General features: G+C 45.3%; 1 protein-coding gene across 2 annotated transcripts in view; it reads right to left on the reverse strand.

Moving 5' to 3' along the window:
- Positions 1–19,970, reverse strand: part of OSBPL10 (oxysterol binding protein like 10) — a 121,991-nt gene extending 102,021 nt beyond the window's left edge. The window contains exon 1 of one of the 2 annotated variants that reach the window (XM_080583025.1): positions 19,543–19,970. In XM_080583025.1, the coding sequence (XP_080439151.1) occupies positions 19,543–19,862 (320 nt within the window). In that variant the 5' untranslated portion in view covers positions 19,863–19,970. The remainder of the gene's footprint in view (positions 1–19,542) is intronic. The other variant, XM_080583020.1, reaches the window with a different exon arrangement.
- Between the last annotated feature and the right edge of the window lie 3,287 nt (positions 19,971–23,257).

Here is a 23,257-nt window from a genome sequence, read left to right on the forward strand (position 1 = left end):
GTCAGCATTGTCTCACAACAGCCAGGTGACCTCTGTCAGTGCTGCCATCAGGGGCACCCCGAGACCCTTCTGATGTCACCCTATGACCTCACAAAAGGTGGCTGGCTATAAGTGCCCTGAGCGGCGCGCCTGCGGCCAGTCCGGCTGGTGGTGGTCGAGAGCTCGAGGTCCCACGGCTGGAAGGAGAGAGAGAGGCGGAGGTGTTGCAAGAGGCACACGCGAAGCCATTCTTGTTGCACGCGAGCCATCGAGGGCCTTCGGTAAGGGTCTCAAATCTATAGACATCTATGTACCTCATCTGTCCTAAGCGCAGTCTTGCCAAGTATAACCGATCATAAGCATATTTGCCATTCTAATAGCAATGTTTGCAAGCCATACACGGAATGTTGACAGCTACAGTACTCTAGACAACTTGGTTGAACCTAGAAAGCTAATGTCTCTTTGCTGCTGGAATATTTTCTTCCTGGTTCTGTCTGCAGTAGTCCTCCTGGTGGCACGCTGGTGACACGTGAGGCGTCGAGGTCCTGCCGGCGACCCGCGAGGCAAGGGAGGTGCTGAAGACCCCAGGCGGCTGCTAAGCGCCTGCCACCAAGGCAGCCTCCCCCAGAGGACGACCAGCTCCACGTCGCAGCGGCGGCAGGCACCATGAGCCGGCCACAGCAGCAGGAGCAGCCAGAGGAGGCCCCCGGGGACGAGACATGCCCCATCTGCTTGGACCAGCTGTCCAACGCAGCTTGCGTGGACCCCTGCAGGCACTCCTTCTGCCTGGATTGCATCCAGGCCTGGGCCGCAGAAAGAAACACCTGCCCGCTGTGCCGCGGGCCCATCGTTGGAGTTGTGCGCCTGGCCCGACGACCCCGCAGAAGATTCCAACGCGACGCGCGGCTGGAGCGGCGGCAGCAGCAGCAGCAGCAGCGGCAGAGGAGCCCCTCAGGCTACCGCTCCCGCAGCGCCTCGCCCAGGCGCAGGGAGCGCAGCCCCTTTGAAGCGCGAGAGCTTGTGCGCAGCCGCTCCTGGCGCTTGGGGCAGGACAGGCACAGACTGCCACTGCCCCTGTGGTACGACAACCCGGAGGACACAGACTGGCTACGTCGGGTCGAGCAGGAGGAGCCGGGGTCTGGCGACCACGCGGGCCGGCAGGCCAGGCCCCGCAACTGAGCAGGCGGCCGCGCCTCACCTGGGGACGGGCTGGGGGTGGCAGCCACAATTACCCCAGGAATAAATTACAACTTTTCCACCCTGCAAAGCCTCTGCCTTCACTTATTCCTGCATCGGTCAGAAGGGGGGGGAGGGGCGGGGGAGGGGTGCTGAACGCAGCCCTCTCCTGCTGCCTGCGCCACAGATTGGTTTGGGGATGTCTGCTCCTGATGGGGAGCGGCTGCGGGTGGCGGGTCCCCAAGTGAGACTTGGGGGTGAGAAGTCATTTGGGGGATGAGAAGTCAACATGGGAATGGGAAAGCGTTGGGGATGGGAGCAGCTGCAAAGGTGACCTGGCCCGACTGGGACAAAGGCTGACAGCAAAAGCCTCCTAAAAGCCTGCCAGAAGAGAATGCCTGCCAGCTGGGAACCGGGCCTGGCAACCTGCAGCATCCTTGGAAGGCGCTGCTGGCCTCCTGCAAGTGCAGCCTAAGGGTACCTAAGAACCAGAGACTTCCTGAAGACACCACCACCAAGGGCAAAAGCAAGGAACTACAAGAGCAACGGACTGTCTGAGAAGGAGGAACGGCTCTGGGAAAGGTGCCATTCCCAGAGACTAGGAAGCATCGGTGTCTATCGCTTGTCTCAGGTGAAACACAGAAATTAGCAGCGGCTTTTGGCTGCTCTAAGGAGGTGGTGTCCTCTGCCCTCTTCTGTCTCTCTTGATAGGAAAAGGACTCCTTTTCGACCCAAAACGGAGCGCCTCTCTCCCTCAGAACTTCCTGTGCTGCACAAATTGTTCTTGCCTACACGACATCCTCAATCCATTGAACCTTTGCTGGGGATGCCCGGCTGACTCCCAACTCTTTGACAGGAGTCTCACGTCTTTGCAGTGACACTTTGTTCTTGATTCCTTGGGGCCCACTCCTGGGTTCGGTGTTGCGAGATGGCTTTTCTTAATTAGCCTCATACCTCTCCCCATGCTTGCCTTGAATCACAGAACATTGCCTAGTGGTGGCCTGTGGCCATGTGTAATAAAGAGAACTTTTCAGCAAAGAAAGCCTCCGTGTCCTTGTGTATTGCAGCATCCTACCAACTCCCACTTGCCATCTCTCTACAGCTGCAGGGTGGGGGCATCCCTGAAGGGGTCAACCCTCCGGAAGGCCACGGCATGAACTTCACTGTTGTCAGAAGCGGGATTCCGTAAAATGCGCGCTCAGGGATGCTTTTGAGGAGCTGCCGGGAAGTGCACGAGGCTGTCCTGGTTTCAGCTGGGACAGAGTTCCTTGTCTTCCCAGTAGCTGGTATGGAGCTGGGTTCTGGATTTCGGATGACAGTGATGCTGATAACACGCCGATCTTTCAGTTGTTGCAGAGCACTGCTTACACAGAGTCAAGGACGTTCCAGCTGCCCATAGCGCCCTGGAGCCAGGAGGCTGCGGGTGCACCACGAGCTGGGAGGGGACGCAGCCAGGACAGCTGGCCCAAACGGGCCAGAGCCATGTCCCATACCGTATGGGGTCGTGCCGAAGACTGGGACTGAGCGGGTTGGCCGGAGTGTGGCTGCCACCGCGCGGGGTCTGTCTGGGCGTCATCACTCAGTGGGCAGTGAGAATTGTATTGTGCATCACTGTGCATTCATCCTGGAGGAAAGAAGGTTCGGGGGGATCATAGCAATGTCTAGACATCCCCAAAGGCAAGATGCAAAGAAGACGGAGCCAGGCTCTGTAGTGGGTTTATGTGGCAAGGTTTTGGTAGCAGGGGGCCATAGGGGTGGCTTCTGTGAGAAGGATCTAGAAGCTGCCCCATGTTTCGTAAGGGCCCCACTGCCGACCAGAGCTGAGCCAATAACTGATGTTCTTTTGCGCCTCAGTGAGAGCAGATTTAAGACAGAGAAAAAAAAAACGCAGCGCCACACAGCAGCTGGGAGAGTGAGAGGAGTGAGGAACAGCCTTGCAGGCGCCAAGGTCAGTGAAGAAGGAGGGGGAGAGGTGCTCCAGGTGCCGGAGCAGAAGTCCCCTGCGGCCTGTGGTGAGGACCATGGTGAAGCAGGCTGTCCCCCTGCAGCCCATGGAGTGCCACGGTGGAGCAGGGTTCCACGCTGCAGCCCGTGGAGGAGACCACGGCGGAGCAGGTGGACCTGCACTCACGGAGGCTGCGGCCTGTGGAGGACCCCTGCTGGAGCAGATTCCGGGCCGGACCTGTAGCCCGTGGAGAGGAGACCCCGCAGGAGCAGGGGGTCTGGGGGGAGCTGCTGCCCATGGGGGAGCCAGGTTGGAGCAGTTTGCTCCTGATGGATGGACCCCGTGGTACGGACCCATATCTGGAGCAGTTCTTGAAGAGCTGCTGCCTGTGGGCAGCCCACGCCGGATCAGTTCAGCAAGGACTGCATCCCGTGGGAGGGACCCCACAGCACAGGGGACGAGAGCGACCGAGTAGGAGCGGTGGAGAAGAAGCACTGTAGACTGACCATAACCCCCATTCCCCTGTGCCACTCGGGGGGGGGGGGGGAAGGTGCTTTTGGTTTCTTTCCTTTGTTTCTCACTTCTCTAGCTCGTTAGTAATAAGCAATAAATCTTACTGTCTCCCTATGCTCAGTCTGTTTTGCCCGTCACGATAATTACTGTGCGATCTTCTTGTCCCTATCTCAACCCTGGAGCCCTTTTCATCGTATTTTCTCCCCGTTCCTCTTTGAGGAGGGGGAGTGAGAGAGCGGTTGTGGTGGAGCTTGGCCGCCCACCCGAGTAAAACCACCACACCCAGCAAGGTTCAAAGCCTAACCACATCCCATCAATGGATATCACAGCATACATTTTCAATTAGCTGCCTTTAGTCAGCAAACTTTTATGGAGGTTGTATCACAGTTCACTGACTTCTCTGCCAGACTTTCATAGTTCATCCTTGTTTTGCAATGCCTTGTCCTCAGCAGGAATCATTGCCAGGAGACAGCAACTCTTCAGCGTTATTCCCTAGTACGTAGCTAAAAACATCAAGGAATAAGAGACCTCAAGATGTAATAAACTTCCTGTAAGCTGCAAGACTAATGTTTCAATCTGAAAACCAGCGCATCTTATAATCAATGAGAGCCATTTGTGGATCTCAGTGTTACAGAAAAGAAAAATAGAAGAAAAAAGGAAAACCTATATATTACATCTGACGATGTTTTAATGAGGAAATATGTGTTAACTAGGGATCAATCTACTGAGGTTTGACGAAGAGGTGCTTAAGTGCCACATTTGAGGCTTGTACGATTCTATAAGGAACCTAGGCTATTCTCAGATAAAGTATACAATATTTGATTTTTTATTTTTAAGTGCAATCCCTATAAAATAGGGTGGTAAAGGTTTTGTGTTTTTTTTTAAACAACAATGGCGTTTAAACATCTTGGCTTATTTTTACTGAGCAACATATTGCAATACTGACAAGGATGCAAGCTCACTAATTTAATCTATTACTGTGTGTTAAAATTATTAATAACTTTAATATTGCCAACAAAACAGGCAATTAAAACAGTTTTAAAACACATTTTTATCTGAAATGTGCTTGTCTTCATCTAGATCAGAGTTACAATGCCAATATAAAACTGGTGTATACAAGAATGTGGCTCCCTCATTTTTTGTGATAACTCTCTCATGTTCATCCAGCTATTTTTGGCTTGTGGACCTAGCCACGTTACTCACATAATTTACCCGGGAGAAACAGTTTGAAAGACAGTTAAAAACAAACCCCAGAACACATAATAAGAGCTAATCACCACCTACAGAAGCAATAAACACAAAAATTTCAAAGGTAATTTCCAGGTGCAGAAAGGCATGCACATGATGCCAGGAGACAGCAGTCCTCCTACCAGTTCTTCATCCCTCTCTTGTTCCACACAGCACTTACACAATTCACTAAGGGTATATTCTCCAGAGTTGTTCTAGACGCAATTTATTGCAACGTGTTCCAAATGATTACATGGACTATCAGATACTTTTGAGCAAACACTTCCTGAACACATCTGTTTGGTCAGTAATTTTTGTCAAAGTTAAAAACAGGTATTTTATTCCACCAAATTTGTTCTGTGTGATTACTGTACTGTTTATAGCAGGTGTTATTTTTCATTTTCAAGACAATAATTTATCATCTAGGCTCCCCGAATTGAACCTCATGAATGTTGGCATTTCTCCCAACAGCAGGGTTCATTTAAAATATTATTTCACTGACAGAACCTGTTGAACAAGTAATATTTATTTCATGCTCATACACCAGAGGCTGAAAACTCAACTAGGATACACTAAATCCATTTCTGTAAGTTGCATATATATTTTTAATATATATATTTACATAAAACAAAAAAAAATGTAAAAGGCAATTTAAGAAGGTCTTGCTTTTGGAATTTTTAAGTTTCTCAGTCTTTCCTCTTCCCTTCTGCTTGTTCTTCTTAGCTTTTGAGCTTTTTTTTTTCTGCCCAATCTGTACTCTACAAATCCCCAGTTTGAAATAATTAACATATCCAAGATCATGCAGCAGTTTCTTTACACATCATATGGAATAAAGTAAGGCATATAAAGTAAAGAACTTGCTTTCAAGTTATCAGCATGCTGGCTCGTTTCCATCTCTTCTCCATCCCAACTAGTTCAAACAAAGCTTTGCAGAAACCAGACGTTTCTCCCAAACTGCGTCAGCTTAGGAGAGCTGGAACTTTTCAGCTTTCTATGCCGATACCTTGCACTGGCCCTGCCTTTACTCTTAGGACCATCAATTCAAGGACTAAAATGAGAAGTTAAAGTTTCTGTTTGGGTCTTTATCCTGACAGTTGATATGCAGCCACCTTCACAACCCAGTATCTTGTCAACACTGTTTCTTAGAAACATATGCATAGAATCCACACAGTCCACCAGAGGGTGGTTTCATCAATATGTTGTGAGATATTCAGCATATTAGCCACGGTCCCCCTGGAGATAGTGTATTTTGATTTGCAAGTAACAATTACTTCTGAAGACTTTTATGTGTTACGTTGCTGTTTTACATCTATTTCTAAAAACATCGTTCTGTTATACGCACAAAAATCCAGATCCTCATTTTTAGATCAAAAATGAAGAAACAATACTTACGACCTTTAACGGAAAAGCAGTTAGCATCATCACATATGCTTCAACTCCCACATACCCAACATTGTGTTTAAAAGGGCAAAGGTAAGTCTGGCACATTAATACATATCCAGGTGGGCGCTGTCAGTAGCTTCCTCTGGCTGTTATTCACATACTATTAGCCTGAAATGAGCTCTGCTGCAGAAGGTGGTGGAGGTAAGGAAGCAAAACCAGAAAAATCCCCACTGTCCTATGCATTCTGCAACTTAGAAAAAAATTATTTCTCTTTCTCATGTGCCATTCTTAAAGGCAATATTAAAATTAAGAAATTAGAGCAAATTATCTCAGATTTCTTAGACTTCATTCTGAATTCATGTTATGTGGCTTCTAGACCTTCTTTTTAATTTTTTAAAAAAGTGGTAAAGGTCTATCATTGTACTGCCTTCAGTTCTATACCTACTTCTTCCTTTTTCCACTATTTCTTTCCCTTCCATGACTCTCCTATCCTCTATCAATCTTCCTCCAGAAGTTCTTACTCCTTTTCTAAATTTCTCCCACCATTCCACGTCTCATCTTTCTTCCCCTATTCTATTGCCAAATTACTCTTTCCTTGCACTTACATAGTAAAAATGTGATAAAAAGTTTGACATGTAACCCAATGGTCAAAAATCAAAGCCTGCTAACCAGGTAAGATAAAACATATGCAATGGAAGGAAAAAAAAAATGTACACCTTATGGTGTGGAAGGGAAACCTTCCAGCTGAGAGAGATCTTTTTCCTTTTTCCTCTTTTCAAGAGCAGGAGCTTCTATAAAAAGCCTACTGTGATAAGGCACCAAAAAACAACACCTTCAGGAGAGGTTTTTGTGCCAGTGCAAAATACCCAAATGCTTGCAGGAATGAATAATACATTTTTTGCTTCTCTACCTTGCCTACATTTAGGTAACTTATTCATGATCCAGTTAATTTTCTTCCTCCTACGACCAGAATAAAAGCAGTATAAAAACCAGAATAAAATCTGACACACCTCCTCTTCAATTCCCTGATGGCTTCAAATAATAGCAACAGACCATTGGCCATTTCCCCTCTCCCCTGCCATGTTGTTACAAACTTCAGGACTACAAGTAGCAGAATATCTGGTCCTTCCTTCACTAGCTTAAACTAGTTTCTTTTGAGGAGGAAGGTTTTCTCCATGCTATAAAGCTAGAAACACACACATGCACCCCTCTCCTGCCAAGACCAAACATAGTACTCTGCCACCTGGTGCCACTGGGTATTTTCCCAGTCTACGTGTCCCTTTAGATAAAAGCAGCCTCCTATCTCAAAGATGTAGCAACTGATAGAGTTTGTAAGTGGCAGTGTGGTTCATAATTCTATAGATAAAATAAACACTGAAGCTTTATCAACACAGAGCCCCAACTTCTATATACGTAATTCCTTTGACTTTTAACAATACTATTTAAAAATACTCTAGACAATTCATCTCATTACAATTCTTAACTGTGCTACAACTCCTTTCTCAAGCAAGTCAAATTAACAGCATTGACTTGCTTTTAAAAAAATCCTTGGGAACCTGATGAAAGGCACGCTACAAGGCTCAGCTCTTAATACCACAACAGGTAATCTCTGAAAAGCCGTGCAGCTGAAGCAAAGCCACCTCCCAGGTCAGGGAGAACATCATACTTGCTATAAGAACTGGGAGTAGTAACTTATTCAAAACAATAACTTAGGGATTCAACCTGCAACTATCCAACCGATAGCCTGTGAGGTCTGTTCAGTCGAATACCTTAAGGCACCTTAAAATGCTATGAAACGCTCCAAGTGTGTGCACTGGACTAAGAGGTGCGCAGTAGCAACTGCATTTAGCCTGTAGGAGGGCCCTGAAACCAAGCACCAAACATACAGCAGCTAGTAACACATATCAGGGGAGTTCCAGCTTTTATTCTGAAGAATTGTACTCCAAATTGTGAGCTGCAATTTTATAAGAAAGATAGTCAGCAAAATTGTTAGATTTCCCAAAGCATATCATGAATGATTCACAAATACTAAGGCTCATCAATACAGATACCTGGTGCACCCAGCTCCCATCCAAGAAAAACAGTGGGAAAGTTCTCAAACCGAAGGGAACAACACTGTGAAAACATTTATAAAACAATAAATGGGACAGACAGCCTAGTTAATTTTAGGCCTTTGAGCCATTCAATAACACAACAGCAGATACAGTCCCTTTTTTCACAAAGACATCTGAAGCAAGGTAATTAACAACCACTATGCATTTACCAAAACCAAATTTCCTTCAGAAAGTCTGCTATGGTTTTGATCTCACAAGTTTGCTCCATAGTATTAGCGGTGTTGAAGCAATGCAGGCAGCACTGAACTTAAGTACAATACAAAAATGAACACAAGACATTAAATGCATTGGAAAACAGTTAAAGGATGTAGCCAGCCTCAGAATATAACTGAATGAGGATGTTTGAGTGAATGTATTTCTAATGGAGTTCCTTGGCAATCAGTTCTTGGCTTTCAAGTGTTTAGCAATGACCTAGATGAAGAAAAAATTCCATAAAGACTGCTGTTGACATAAAAATAGCTATCCTCAGCAAATAACATGCATTCCAATACTGTCAAGATAAATTCTTCCATCTCGTGATAAAAAAGCCATGATTACAAGATAGCAGATTTATCTGCACTGACTCATAAAAACAGGGTAAGGAATAATATACTTTTTTTTTGTGTGTGTTTTTTTTCAAGCAATTTTTCCAACTAATAATCAGTTTCCCCAACTATATTTTTAAATGATTGCCTTCTGTAAACAAGTCATTAACTACTATTTTTCTCCCACAAAAATAAGGCATGCTCAAGCCACGGGAAAGGCTAAGACTTACCACTAGGAATATGAAAAAAAAAAAGTGCTAACCCTGGAGAGAGCATACTGCAGGGATACAGCTCCCATGGCAATCCCTTCATCACCTTCCTATAAAAAAGGATAGTTAAGTGCTAAGTTTTCATTTTGATGCTTCTGGCACAGTACTACCAAAGTGAGTGTTACTGGACATCAGGAGAAAAAGGTAAACCACAGCTAACTGTACAAAGTTGCATCCATCCTTGAAGAAAAACACAGACATCCAATAATAATCATAACGATCATAAATGATTGAAATTACAGGGAAGCCTGACTTGCAGCAAGAAAACTCCATTGGTTTAGATACCAACAGATAGACAAAAGATAACCTAGCCAGTCCACAAAGACTGCACAAGGAAATTAAATTTGATAAGAGGTATCTTCAGTCTCATACACGGTATGTGCAATAAGGATCCAGTGAAAAATAAAGGCTGCCATATATTAAGAAAAACAGGCAATCTTTTAAGCAGTGAGTAGTTAAAGATGGTTCCAATGGTGAAGAAGCATCTACCACTGGAAGAAGAATTCTCAGATAGATACCCAATGTGAAACACAAGTCGAGGTGGAATAGGAACCAAGACAAATTTCATGGCTTGTGCTATGTAGCTGGGTAGTTAAGGACCTATATTTCTCAACTACAATTTACCTACTAATTAAATGCCATTTTGGAAAGAAAAGTACAGTAGCATTTAGACAATGTCTACTGCAACTTTTTTGATGCAACAGTTCAATACTAAGCAATCTTTGCCTCCTTGGACTGGGTTCTAAACTGTGCTCAGATATCTCAGTAATATACCCCAAAAGCCTGCAAGAGCTAAAGCACAGTGACAGGACTTTTGTAAAAAAAGTTGTTGAAGTTTATTAGGCCGAAAAAAAGAAATTCAACTTTTTTAGTTGAACCAGATTCAATACTTTTAATCATTCGTTATAAAATTGATTTTAAAAATAGCGTTTTACATTAAGAGACAAGAGTCATGGTGATTTTCAGCATCCTTTTCACTTGAAAGGTTCAGCCTTTTAAATACACCATAAAGAACAAGGTAAGAATTTTACTATTACTTAGCCAAAGAGAAGTTAAAGCCTAAATATATTCTTATTAAACAATTGTTTTTTAATATAAAACAATGGGAAAAATCTCTTGAATACTTTACTTATGTATTTGCAAGAAGACCCCAGGCACATTACTCAGTTTAACAACTCACTGCCACTTCTACTTGAATACAATCTGTATTCCCAAACTAGTGCATTTTTAAGAAGAGCCAGCAAGTGCATGTGTGCTCCCTCTAACCACATTTATCATTGTGTTGCTAAGCACTGAAATCTCCATTCAGAAAGATGGCAGTGAGATGAGCTGGTAATAACAAAACCCAGATAAGGGTAAGTGCTTCAGTGTTAGTGCCAACTGCCACTTCTTTTCACTGTCTGAAAGCTAAGTGTGACATCTGGGTGAAAGGAAGACCATGCTCTATTTTGCCTGTCACTTCATTCCCTCTGGTACCATGACTGCTGCTCAGCTCTGAAGTGCACTTGCAAATCCCACTGGCTGAGTGAAAATGCCTGAGCCTCGTCTGTTTTAAACAAATTTGTCCTATACTGTCATCAAGCATCTTATGCAGCAGATTATCATGCATTATATGAATTTATCCTCCACATAGGCATAAGGAACACTGACCCCATGTGTCACAAGCAGCTGAGGAGCAAAGAATTTGGGTTACCTGACTGGGGACAAGAGAAATGTCCACGGCAGTCTCCGAACAGAACCCACATCACAAGACCATCCTTTTAAATTTCAGCCTGAGGTTCAAAGTTGTCTTCTTCGAAATGTTTCTTGTAAGCAACACTGAAGGGCAGAGACACAGAATGATGGATTTCTTGGCCTGCCTTCTACCGTGTTAAAAGCCTCTCTGTAACTTCACCTCCTCTGTTCGACCAGCCTTCTCCACTCTGCTAACATACCTGGTTTACAGGCAACAGGAAAAGCTATTCAAAATAAACTAAGCAGTTAGCGATTAAGCCAGTTAGGTTTAATTAACCACTATCTAAACAAAGACAAAGTGCATCTTAACTGAAATTTTCATTTTCCAACAAATAAATTAGGGATATACAATTGAGGAGAGTACTTTTTTTTTTTTTTTTTAAATAGTGACCTTCAATGATAAATACTTAACAAAAAGTTTCAACAGAAAAAGTGAAGAGGATGAAAAAAGAAATGCTTACATTTCAATGTAATTAGCATCTTCATCTAAAACAGAACTTCCTGATAACTGTTTTTTGACATTTTAAATTCCAAGTTTGAAAATTTCCACAAATTTCCAAGTTGATATTAGTGACATACATCTAACTTTCAATAACAGAAGATACGCAGCTCCTGAGTGTTCAGCACATAAAATATCCTGCTCATTTGTTCGACAGAAATAAAATACATTGCTTTTAATTATTCTTCCTTTCCACATTGCCTCCTACTACAAACAGAACCTACACGTGAAGGGAAAAGGTATTTTATAGTAAAATCTATTTTGCAAGTAATATCTAGAATAGAATTTTAACGCAGCACTATCAAAATGCCTTGAAAATTTTGAGTGTTTCCTCAACGCTTAACTAACTATAATAAGGTTTCAAAATGTAAGGAATAGATTTCCTACAAGCAGAAGAAAGAGAAGTTGTACCTCCTGCTCCTTATAACGTCTCCCCCTTCCCAAACTCTGTAGGTCAATCCTGAAAGGTATAACAACACTACACAAAGCCATGTACAGATATGCCAGGAACACACTAACTCAAAAAATATGCAGCAGAGAGGTTGATGTTAATCTGATTCTCATGAGAACACAAAAAAAATTCCAATACAAAAAACTTCTCCAACGTTAAATAAGCGCCAAATTATGTTCTTCTTCCTAGATATTGTCTATTGTTACAGTGCTCACATCATTTAGTTTATATAAAGAAAGGTTTATTTCTTCAAGACAGACTTCCATCCCAGGAACTACATCGGTAACGTTTCTCCAGTAACCACCTTCTCACTTTTTACAGTGGAAAAAGGCCACAGTCCACTCCTGGAAGAACTTGAATGGTATCAATGAAAGAATCTGGGCCAGCTTTCACTGTCCTGGACTCTTTAATCTTTGACTTTCAACATGCTTTGCTAAAATACACCTCCCTCGTGACACAGAAGAAACAAGTATAAAAGCTGGGCTGTAGCACTGGCTATATAGTTGGTACCTTATCAAAGCAGTCACAAAAAGGTTGCAAGAGTCAGACAAACCCTTCCTCCTTATTTTCATTTCTGTTTTTCTGGCCAGCTCTGCACTTCTGTCCAGGGAATTAGTAACTGCAAAAGGTGTTAACTGTCCCAAAACACCACAAACAGATGTGTCAATCCCAAAACCCTGCAAAAGATGGGCTAGCTAATTCAGAATGGAAGAGAGGAATATTTTAATGAGTTTATATCATCTTTGGGGGGAATTAATGAAGACATTTCATTCTCTTTCTCTATAATATATATAAAAATAATAAAAATTTAAAAAGACAAAAGAAAGGCAGATTTTTGTAGGTGGTATAGTATAAAAGAGCGTTGACATCTTTTGTTGACATATTTAGATGACATCCCTCCCACAAGAGCTGCAAAGAGAGAAGTGTAACCTCTGAGAGCCAAGAAGTCAGCCCCTAAAATACCATAGGGAGCAGAGTTGCTGGTTCTTCTGGCAGAATCCTGCTATTTGGGACAATGGAAATAAGGAAGGGTCTTTCTGTGGTGGCAGTCAAATCGAAACCATTCTCTGCCACCAAACAAGCAAAGAGACCATGCTACAACATTGTTAAGTCCACTAAAGAGAGTGTGAGTACAACACCACCTCAAATTGACCAAAGAACAACTTTTGTTGAGGTACAAAGAAGCCGATCCCCAGAAGTCTGGTGGTAGCCACGTACATGATGCATATCGGGTGTGTTTCATGTAGATCAGTAATACAATGTATTTCTCAGCCGAGAGAGGAAATGGGGATAGGCGAAAGTAATGCTTTAAACACTTGGCCTACAGAATAATCTACACAGAGCAGTTCAACTCAGAAAAGCAAAAGCAATATCCATCAGCTGGGGCTCCATTTGTTGTTGTTACAAATCCAAATTTAAGCCCCTGCCCAAAGGCACATGATCCAGGGGCTTATACATGCTTGCAGGACAAAACCCTACAAACGAGTACTGAAAACACTTTCAAGGAGAAAGCAGGGAGCGGGAGGCAGACCACATATGAATTTCACACAACAACATTCTACTGATCTACTAAATTACTGGATAATAATGCCACAGGCAACCAGTATTTCACTAGTATCAAATTAACTCATGCAAAACAGGTTCCAAATAACATGAAACAATCCTACAGAGACATACTTGCCCATTAAAACCACAACACTCCCATTTATAATACTGACTACTATTCACCCATATATATAGAACACGTAAATCTCAATAGAAATGTTTTGTAACAGTACTTCAATTCTGAGAATATCGTTGTTTATAATTTCATAGAAAAAAGAGCAAATCACAGAACAGCTGAGGTAGGAAGGACCTCTGGATCCATCTGGTCCAGCCCTCTGCTCAAGCAGGGACCCCCAGAGCAAGTTGCCTAGCACCATGTCCAGGTGGGGCTTCTGAAGATCTCCAAGGAGGGAGATCCCACGGTGCCCTGTCACCCACACAGTACAAAACTGCTGCCTGGTGTTCAGAGGAAAACTCTTGTGTTCAGTTCGTGGCCCTTTTCTCTTGTCCTTGCACTAGGCACCACTGATAAAAGCCTGGCTCCTCTTGGCACCTTCCCTTCAGGTATTTATAGACAACGGTGAGATCCTCCCTGAGCCTCCTCTTCACCAGCATGAACAGTCCCAGCTCTCTCAGCCTGTCCTCACAGGAGAGGTGCTCTGGTCCCTTGATTAACCTGGTAGCCCGCCGTTGGACTCTCTCCAGCACACCCACATCTCTCTTGCACTGGGGGGCCCAGAACCAAACATAGTCCTCCAGGTGCAGCCTCACCAATGCTAACTACAGTGCAAGGGTCACCTCCCTTGACCTGCTGGCGATGCTTTGCCCAATGCAGCCAAGAGTACCATCATCCTTCTCAGCAGCCAGGGCACATTGCTGGCTCATCGTCAACTTGGTGTCCATCAGGACTCCCTGGTCCTTCTCTGCAGAGCTGCTTTCCAGCTGGGTGCCCCCAGCATGTACAGGTACCCTGGGTTGTTCCTTCCCAGGTGCAGGACTTTGCACTTCTCCTTGTTGAACTTCATGGGATTCCTGCCAGCCCATTTCTTCAGCCTGCCATGGTCCCTCTGGAAGGCAGCATGGCCTCTGGTGAGCCAGCCACTCCCCAGAGTTTCACGTCATCCACAAATTTACTGAGGGTGCCCTCTGCCCCCTCATCCAGATCGTTCATATCGTTACCGAAGATGTTAAACAGGACTGGACCCAGTATTGACCCCTGGGGTACTCTGCTCGTGACTGGCCTCCAACTAGACTTTGCACCACTGACCACTGCCCTCTGGACCCAGGTGTTCAGCCGGTTTTTGATCCACCCTACCGTCTGCTCATACAGCCCATACTTCAACAGCTTCTCTGTGAGGATCTTACAAGGGGCAGCGTCAAAGGCCTTGTCCTTCATGTGCCTGGCAATGGTTTCTAGGATTTGCTGTTCCATCACCTTCCTGGTGATCAAGGTGAGGCTGAGCAGACTGTAGCTCCCTGGGTCCCTCTTCTTGCCCTTCCTGAAGATAGGCGTGACATTTTCTTTCCTCCAGTCTTTGGGCACTTCTCCTAATTACCACAATCAAGCAAAGATTTTAAAGAGTGGCCTTGCAATCACATCTGCCAGCTCCCTCAGCACTCATGGGTGCATCCCATCGGTGCCCACAGACTTGTGAATTTCCAGTTTGCTCAAAAATTCCCTGACCTGACCCTCTTCCACCGAGGGTAAATCTTACTTGCTCCAACCTTCCCCTCTGGCCTCTGGGACCCGGGATTCCTGAAGGCCAATCTTGCTGGTAGAGACTGAGACAAAGAAGGCATTCGGTACGTCAGGCCTTTCCACCGTTCCAGGTAACCAGGTCTCCCATTTCATTCAGTCAAGGGGCTGTATTTCCCCTACTCTTCTTTTTGTCCCTGCCATACTTGCAGAAGCCCTTCCTGTTGTCCTTGACATCCCTGTCCAGATTCCATTTTATCCAGGCTTTGGCTTTCCTAACTCGATCCCTGGATGCTCACAAAATGCCTCAGTATTCCTCCCAGGCTACCTGTCCTTGCTTCCACCCTCCCTAGGCTTCCCTTTTGTGTTTGCGTTTGACCAGGAGCTCCTCGTTCTTCCATGCAGGCCTCCTGGTGTTTTTGCCTGACTTCCTCTTTGCTGGGATGCATTGCTCTTGAGCTTGAAGGAGGTGATGCTTGAATATTAAACCAGCTTTCTTGGGTCTCTCTTCCCTCCAGGGCTTTGTCCCATAGTACTCTACCAAGCAGGTCCTTGAAAGGGCCAAAGGCTGCTTTCCTGAAGTCCAGGATTGCGAGCTTGCTGCACGCCATCCTTGCTGCCCTAAGGATCTTGAACCCCACCATTTCATGGTCACTGCTGCCAAGGCTGCCTTTGACCTTCACATTCCCAGTAAGCCCTCCTCGTTGGCGAGAACAAGGTCCAGCATTGCACCTCTCCTTGTTGGCTCCTCTATTGCTTGGAGAAGGAAGTTATCATCAAAGCGTTCTAGGAATCCTGCTGTGTTGCCCCTCCAACAGATACTGGGATGGTTGAAGTCCCCCCATGAGGACCAGGATTTCCAAACATCGTGGCTACTCCTGTCTGCCTGTAGAGGGCCTCATCTGCTCAGTCTTCCTGGACCAGTGGCCTGCAGCAGACCCCCATTATGGCATGTAGACCTGTCTTCCCTTGGATCCTAACCTATAAACTCTCGACCAGCTCCTCATCTCCCCCAAATGCCCTCCCTAAAGAGCCTGTCTCCTTCCATTTCAACACTCCAATCATGGGAGCCATCCCACCATATCACAGCGATCCCAAAAAGATCACAGCCTTGCAACGTACACGTCTCTAACTCATCTTGTTTATTCCCCATGCTGCATGTGTTAACGTACAAGCACTTAAGGGAGGCAACCCAGTATGTCGTGTTCCTACAGAGCGTTTGGGGATTTCTCCATAATGCTGCCTTGTAGACATTTCCTTGGTAACCAACCTGCAAGTGCTGGAGGTGGCTCTGCTTAACCCCATTTTGTGATCCCTCCCCATCATGTCACCCCATGCCCTTTGTTCAGCAGTCTTGTGTGTCACTCCTCCACAGGGCTGCTGGTTACCCCCCCTTCCACACCTCCTTCCTAGTTTAAAGCCCTCCTTAGGAGGTCAGCCATCCGAAAATGCCTTTGCCCTGCTTAGGGAGGTGCATCCTCTCCCTCCCAAGCAGACACTGATCCTCAAACAGGGACCCATGGTCACAGAACCCAAAACCCTGTTGCCAACACCAGTTCTGCAGCAAACTGATCTGTCCTGACAGCAAAATGCCCCAGTGTCTCGGAACAGACACAAATGTTCTCACATCAGTGTCTGTGTTTTAGGTTAAGTTTTGCTCCCTACATTCACACCTGTGAAAATCCACAGAAAGAGACTTTAGCGGAGACACTTTAAATGCCCTTGATATCTTTGCAACAAACTGCCTCAAAACAAACAAACAAACATCTTTTCCTTCTGCTTGCTTTAGGGTGAAAAACCACCTCACTCATTGCCAAATCAGGCTGCTCCTGAACCTGCTACAACAGAACAAATAGATGCATTTAGTAGTAGACATCAAACCCTCAGAAATTCTTTAAATAAAAAGTAATGAAACTCTCAAGATTGACTGAATCTGAGGCCTTCAATTATTTCATTTACTGCTTATCAATGTAGTGTAATACTTCAATATTCATACTTGGTTGCCTCATGCAAAATAACTTGCATACTCCTGTTGAAAGGCAATTGATAAAAAAAAAAGTGACACAAATTTATTACAATTCAAATGACAAGATAAGATTTTTTTTTTAGAATTTTAGAGGTTACTCTGCACAGTAAGTGCTGGACAAGTTTGGAAAGCCTTTCTACTTCAATACCTCATGGCAGAAACTAACATTAAATACATTTAAATTATTTAGGCTAATGGATAAGGCCCTTCAAAGAACATTCCAAATCCATGAACACTTTCCACTTTATTTTTTTTCCATTTCATTTCTATTCATGCCGTCTGGCTGTATTGATCACGAGGTTAAACAATCTTGTGTTTTTCCAGATGAAGTAAACTCAGAACTAATTTGTACAATCACTCAGCAACACACGCACTCTTGATCGCTTTACACGGGCCAGCCACGAAATCAGTTACCAAATCTTATAGGCTGAGCCCTGATCCACAGAAAGTGCACTCCATGACAAATACTCAGAAGGGCAAACAGAAAAACACCCACTAACCCACCCATGGCTACTTATTTATTGGACCTTGTAATAAAACCAGCTTTTGTAACCTTCAAGTTGCAACTGTTTTGTTTAGAATTTGTATCAGACTCCCCATGCCAAGCAACAGATACACAGATAGAGGGAACAACCAAACAAACCAGAAAAGTTACTTAGCACAAGAGCTGTGTATCATCATAAACCACTTGCTCAAATGGCCAGAGTAACACAAAATAAAATTGGCAATTGACAGAGCATTATACAGCAGCATTATAAAAAGACCACTAAAAGCAAAATAGTATTAATTTCCAAGTGTTATGGTGGAATTGTTTACATGCCATTTCTCTCTTTTCCACAACGTTTTCACATAAAAGTTTCTCAGACATACGTAGATTATGCACGTTATTTTAAATTCAGCTTTATCAGAGACCTAATCATTGGTAAACAATGCCTAAAAACAGCAGACAGGCAGTTCTAGACACAAAAATTTATAAGCAAAGGCAATTTTGCGATTTCATCAGATTACCTGAAATTGACCCTTAGAATCACTCATGTGATTAGATAAAGAGTTACTGTTTCTACAAAAAGAGATAAAGGTACCAAGAAGAAAAAAAAAATGAAGGGGGCTTTTAATTTTCAGTTATGCATTTTAATATCAAAATGCGTTTGTTTTTTTAAGCAAAACAACGGGAGGACTGCATAAATCAACACACCGGAGTCTACCCGCAGAGCAGGAAATCCAGCAGGAATCCACCACAGCACAGCAGTAACCAAGGAATAGTCGAGGGCCTTCTCTATGCCTACACTGAAGAAGTCTGGTTTTATGGAGACAAGTGCCTGTTCGTATCGTACCTGACACATTCATTATCACTTGTAGTACGCATACCTGTGGAGGCCCTCCGGTGTACGGAATTAGATCAGCTCCTGAAACTTTTCAAAGTCTCGTTGCAGAACTCCTACACTGATTTAGTGCCACGCGAGTCAGCATCATAGCATCCTCGGTATCTGTGTAATTCAGTTCTGTCACTTACAAAGGCTTTAAAATTACTGTCAGAACATCCCAGACACTGCCATTCCTATGTTCTTACTGCTGGCAATCACTTAACATAAGCAACAGTGGGTTTTTAGTTTCTTGTTTCTTAAAGGTTTGGGGCTAGTCCTGCAAATGTTCTCTCTAGAGCAGTTGTTTCTCCTCAGAACCATTACTGGGATGCCTTACGTTAAAAAGTCGAGATTTACATTCTCATCCTCAACCATCCCTTATGACAAAGTTTAACAAGAAGTAAAGCACTAATACAAAATCTTCTCTCTCAATTTCAGCGGATCCCAACACAGCACTAACTCCACAGTCTGGCTGCATCTCTGTGTACAGTTTTGTGCTGAGGCACCACGTTTGAAACCAGACCTTCCCCGGGACTTCCACGGGCGCACAGCAGCCTGTCCACACCCATCAAATTGCAGGACTAGAGCCTGTCACCGTATCAACATAAATTAGGACCTGTCCAACGGGAAGGACATCATGACAGACGAGAGCATGTTAAACACACAGGTAACTGTTTCCTCAACGTCCCACCCTGTAGTGAGAAAAAATACTGGTAATGATAGTCACAAGCGTGGCATCGGGAGGCTCTCGCCCGGTTTTTCAGTCGTTAGTTAAGCAGGCTAACTTCCCAGAAGGAAACTTAACGTGGCAGAATTTCAGCGAGAGCCGTGACAGGGGCGAAACGCAGAGACCCCTCCCCGGCCCCCGCCGCCCCCTCCTCACGCCCGGGCGATCTGGAGGGACAAGGCGGTGAAGCCAAAGGAGGGAAAGGGGGCGCGGAGGGGCCGGGAGCCCGTCCTGGAGGAGCCGGGAGGGCACGGAGGGGCCGGGAGCCCGGCCTACCTGCCCGCGGCGGCCGGGGAGGGGGCGGCCCGGGGCGGCGTTGCCGGCTGCCGGGCACCATCTTAGGGGCGGCGGGCCCGTCCCGCCGGCTTACCTGCTCTGCCAGCCCTGCAGGAGGTTGGTGTATTTGCTCAGCGTCCCTTCCAGCACCGGCTCCCGCCGCCTGCCTCCGCCGCCGGGCGCCTGCGCGCCCCCCGGGCTGGCCGCCGCCGAGCCGGGGCTGCCGCTACCGCTGCCGCCGGCCCCCCCGGCTCCATCCAGCCTCCCCGCGGCCGCCGCCCGGCCGGGCAGCCCGCGGCTGGCGGAGGAGGAGGAGGGCGAGGAGCCCGCCGACGTGGGGCGGCTGCTGCTGCGGCTGCTGCTGTTGCTGCCGCCGCCTCCTCCTCCCTCGCTCGCCGCCGCCGCCTTCTCCATGGAGCCCCGCGGCGGAGCCTACGAGCCCGGAGCGGCCGCGGCTGCCGCCCGCGCCCGGTAAAGCCCTGACTCACGGGCGGCGCGGAGAGGGGCGGCGCCCGAGGGAGAAGGGGCCGGGCCGGGCCGGCCGGGGGAACGGCCGCGCCGCCTCCCCGCGAGGTGCCCGCGGCGGTTGGGCGGCGGCGGTTGGCCCCGGCCCAAAGAGCCGGGAGGCCGCGGCCCCGGCCTGCCCCCCCCCGCCGTGCCCCGAGGCCCGGAGGGCAGCCCCGGCGGCGGGCCGGCCGCCATCTTCGTGCTGAGGGGCGGCGGGCGGCCGCCGGAGGCAGGGGGCGGCAGGGCGGGCGGGAGATGGCCGCGCTGGCAGGGCCTGAGGCGGCCGGGGGGGTCGGCACAGGCTGAGAAGGCGCCAAGGCGTGTGCCGCTGAAGGTGTCGTGACTCAACGCAGTCCTGTCCTGGCCCACTCTTCACAAAAAAAGTGTGGGTAGGGGTTAAGTCACGTCTCCTGTAAACGGAGGATGGAGCCTCTTGTCATTGAAGGTCACTCTAAAAAGCTGAGCGGATCCTTGTGCAGCCAGCCAGGTGCAAGCTGTGCGGTTACGTGCCTTCAAATAAAGTCTGCAGCTGTCCCTGCTGCATTAGCCGAGTGCCTCGGTTTTGTTAAAACATCTGTCTTCGCAATGTGCCAGACGCGTAGTTATTCTTGCTGACATTTTACAACTGGAGACCTGAAATACGGAGGCACTCGGCGAGTCTCTCACCACATGCTCCTGCACTCCAACCCCCTGAAAAGTTTTGCACTTCCATGTACTAGAGATTTTTGGAGTGTACCAGATATCAGGTGCCTTCCTATGTTCTGCACCTCTGAAGATGCTCAAACCATCCAAATTCACACACAGTGTCCTCACAGGGGCCTCAGTTCCCTGTATAAACCAGCACAGAGAAAAGGGCTCCTTAACTTAGATTCTCCCAGTTTTCTCTCTGGAAAATCCTACCATATGTGTTGTGGTTGGGTAGCTGCAATGTTGGGCAACTGGATCCTGAATTTTGGGTAGTTAAACTTCTCATGTTGTAGCTAAATACTGAGGCACTACCGTCTGGAAATCTGAATTTTAATTTAGTATTCATTGGTGGAACTTTTAATGTACATCTCTTGCAGCACAGACAAAGATTATGAACTTAGTTATTCTTTAAAACAGAAATTATTTGAGAGCAATTTTTCAAGTCAGAGCTATTACTTAAGCTGTACATGTAAAATTCCCCAGTCATTGTTTACTAGGGAAAGAAACTCCCTGACCACAATCTGAAAATCCTCATTCTCAGGAGGCTCATCTCCATTACTTTGATGACCACAGTTTTCAGAAGACATTGGAATGAACAAGGTGTGCTCCTTCAAAAAGCTCACACCCTGCTCTGGAGATAAGCATGAGATGCTTTAATTTTCCCTCATAATCAATTACAACTAGAGCCCAGAACAGTGGAACAAAAGCTGTAATGAAATACCAGGGCCACCACCACAGTCTCCCACCAGCCACCTCAATACATCAACTGTGTATGTTCTATATTACAAAGAATGAAGATCATTTTCTGCCTTCCATAGAATTTATCCTAAGAGAATTATGTCAGGAAAATAAGCTTCTTCATAAAGTTATAGAGAAACCTGTCTTTATCTTTCTGTACAATAAAACTCATATAACAATGGTGTGTCCATTAGGGAGTTTTTGCAATGGAAGGGACACCAGGCTGTAAGTACATTATGTCCTCAGGAGATTTCTGCAAAATCTCAAACGGCTCTTCACTGCTGCTATCACATTACTGTGATGTGATAGCATAGAAGGTCCTCTTACAGGTTACAAACTAGTTAACAGATGGAAAACAAACCAGAGGACTAAATGGCCATTTTTCAAAAGGAGGAAAAACACTAACATGAATTGGGATCTACGTTACTCAACATCTTCCTAAATCATAACTCCTGCATTCATTTATAGTTAAAACAAGAATCAATCAACTCAAAAAACAAAACAAAAAAAAAAACAGCAGAAGTATCTCAAAGTAGTGACTAATTTGCTGATAAAATGGCAACTGAAACTTAATGTTTCTAAAAAACAAAGACAGTGAAAAAAAGCTTTTACTACACATGCATAATGATGATCTATAAATTAGCTAAAGCCTCTCTGGAAAGACATCTTGGAGTCATTTTAAATAATCCTCTGAAAAACCCATCTCCATGTTCAAGGGTAATCAAGCAAACAGCTGTGATGAGCTCATTAGGAAAACAGAAATATCAGCATGCTGCTATATAAATGTATAAAAAGTACGCCCCGTGCCTGTATACTCTGCATTAATAATATTCCTTCAAAAAGACAGAATAAGAGAGAAAAGGTATAAACCTCAGCTTTTTTACGACAAGAGAGCTAACTCAACACGGTTTTCAGCTGGAAAAGAGACAACCAGTGTACAAAATGGTATTCAGGTTAACAGGAATGATTTTTCACCGTTTCCCACAAAACAAGAACTGCAGGGCAGCTGGTTTAAAATAGGTACAAGAAAATACTTTTTCACATGCTTTGTAATCGTGAAACTCATTACAAGATGGTTTTGGATGCCAAAAGTCCAGAAAAATTAAGAGAGCAATTTGACAATTGTTTTTGAAGTATGTTTAAACAAGGTGGACCAAAGTGTTTTGGAGGTATTTCAAGATCAGAAAGGCCCTAAACTTCTGATGTTTTGAAGAGTGTTTACTTTATTGATGAAATAACACTTGCCCTGCTCTTGATCCTTCTCTAAGCACCTACTAGGGGAAAGAATAAGGCACAGGACTAGACAGAGCTTTGGTTTGACCTATAATTCATATACTAAGGATTCCTTCCCCTTGGTTAATCAAAGGTCCTTTTGATTCAAACATGGGCACTTTATACCGCTTTTGCATTGCATTTAAGCACAGGACTATATTATAACCAACCTCCTCATCTCTTTTTCCTTCCCAGTATGTGCATACTGTTGTGATCTAATGGAGCTGGACAACCTTTCATGGCAATCTTGATACTAGTGAACCCCTATCCTCATTTTTTAAGAGGTCATTAATGTTCTCCAAAATGACCGAACCTGTTCTGTTTCGTTGGTTTTTCTTTGCTAGCTAATTGTCTGTACCAGTAGAGCTAGACTTCCGAGTAACATGCACTGACTTTGTCTGATGTAATACTGCATGACGTATGCTTCACTACCAGTATTCTTAATTAACTTTTTATTAACAGCGACCTGCCTAATGAAGGCTCTCATTGTTTCCAAGGTAACGCATCCACTACTTTATAGTCCTATTTTAGGGTGTTACTTCCACTCTGTGGCCAAACCAAAATTTTGCCTCTTTCATTAAGTACCCAAAGAAGTAAAATTACTC

Source organism: Anser brachyrhynchus (genome assembly GCF_964034855.1).
Source record: "Anser brachyrhynchus genome assembly, chromosome: 2".
Classification (NCBI taxonomy): domain Eukaryota; kingdom Metazoa; phylum Chordata; class Aves; order Anseriformes; family Anatidae; genus Anser; species Anser brachyrhynchus.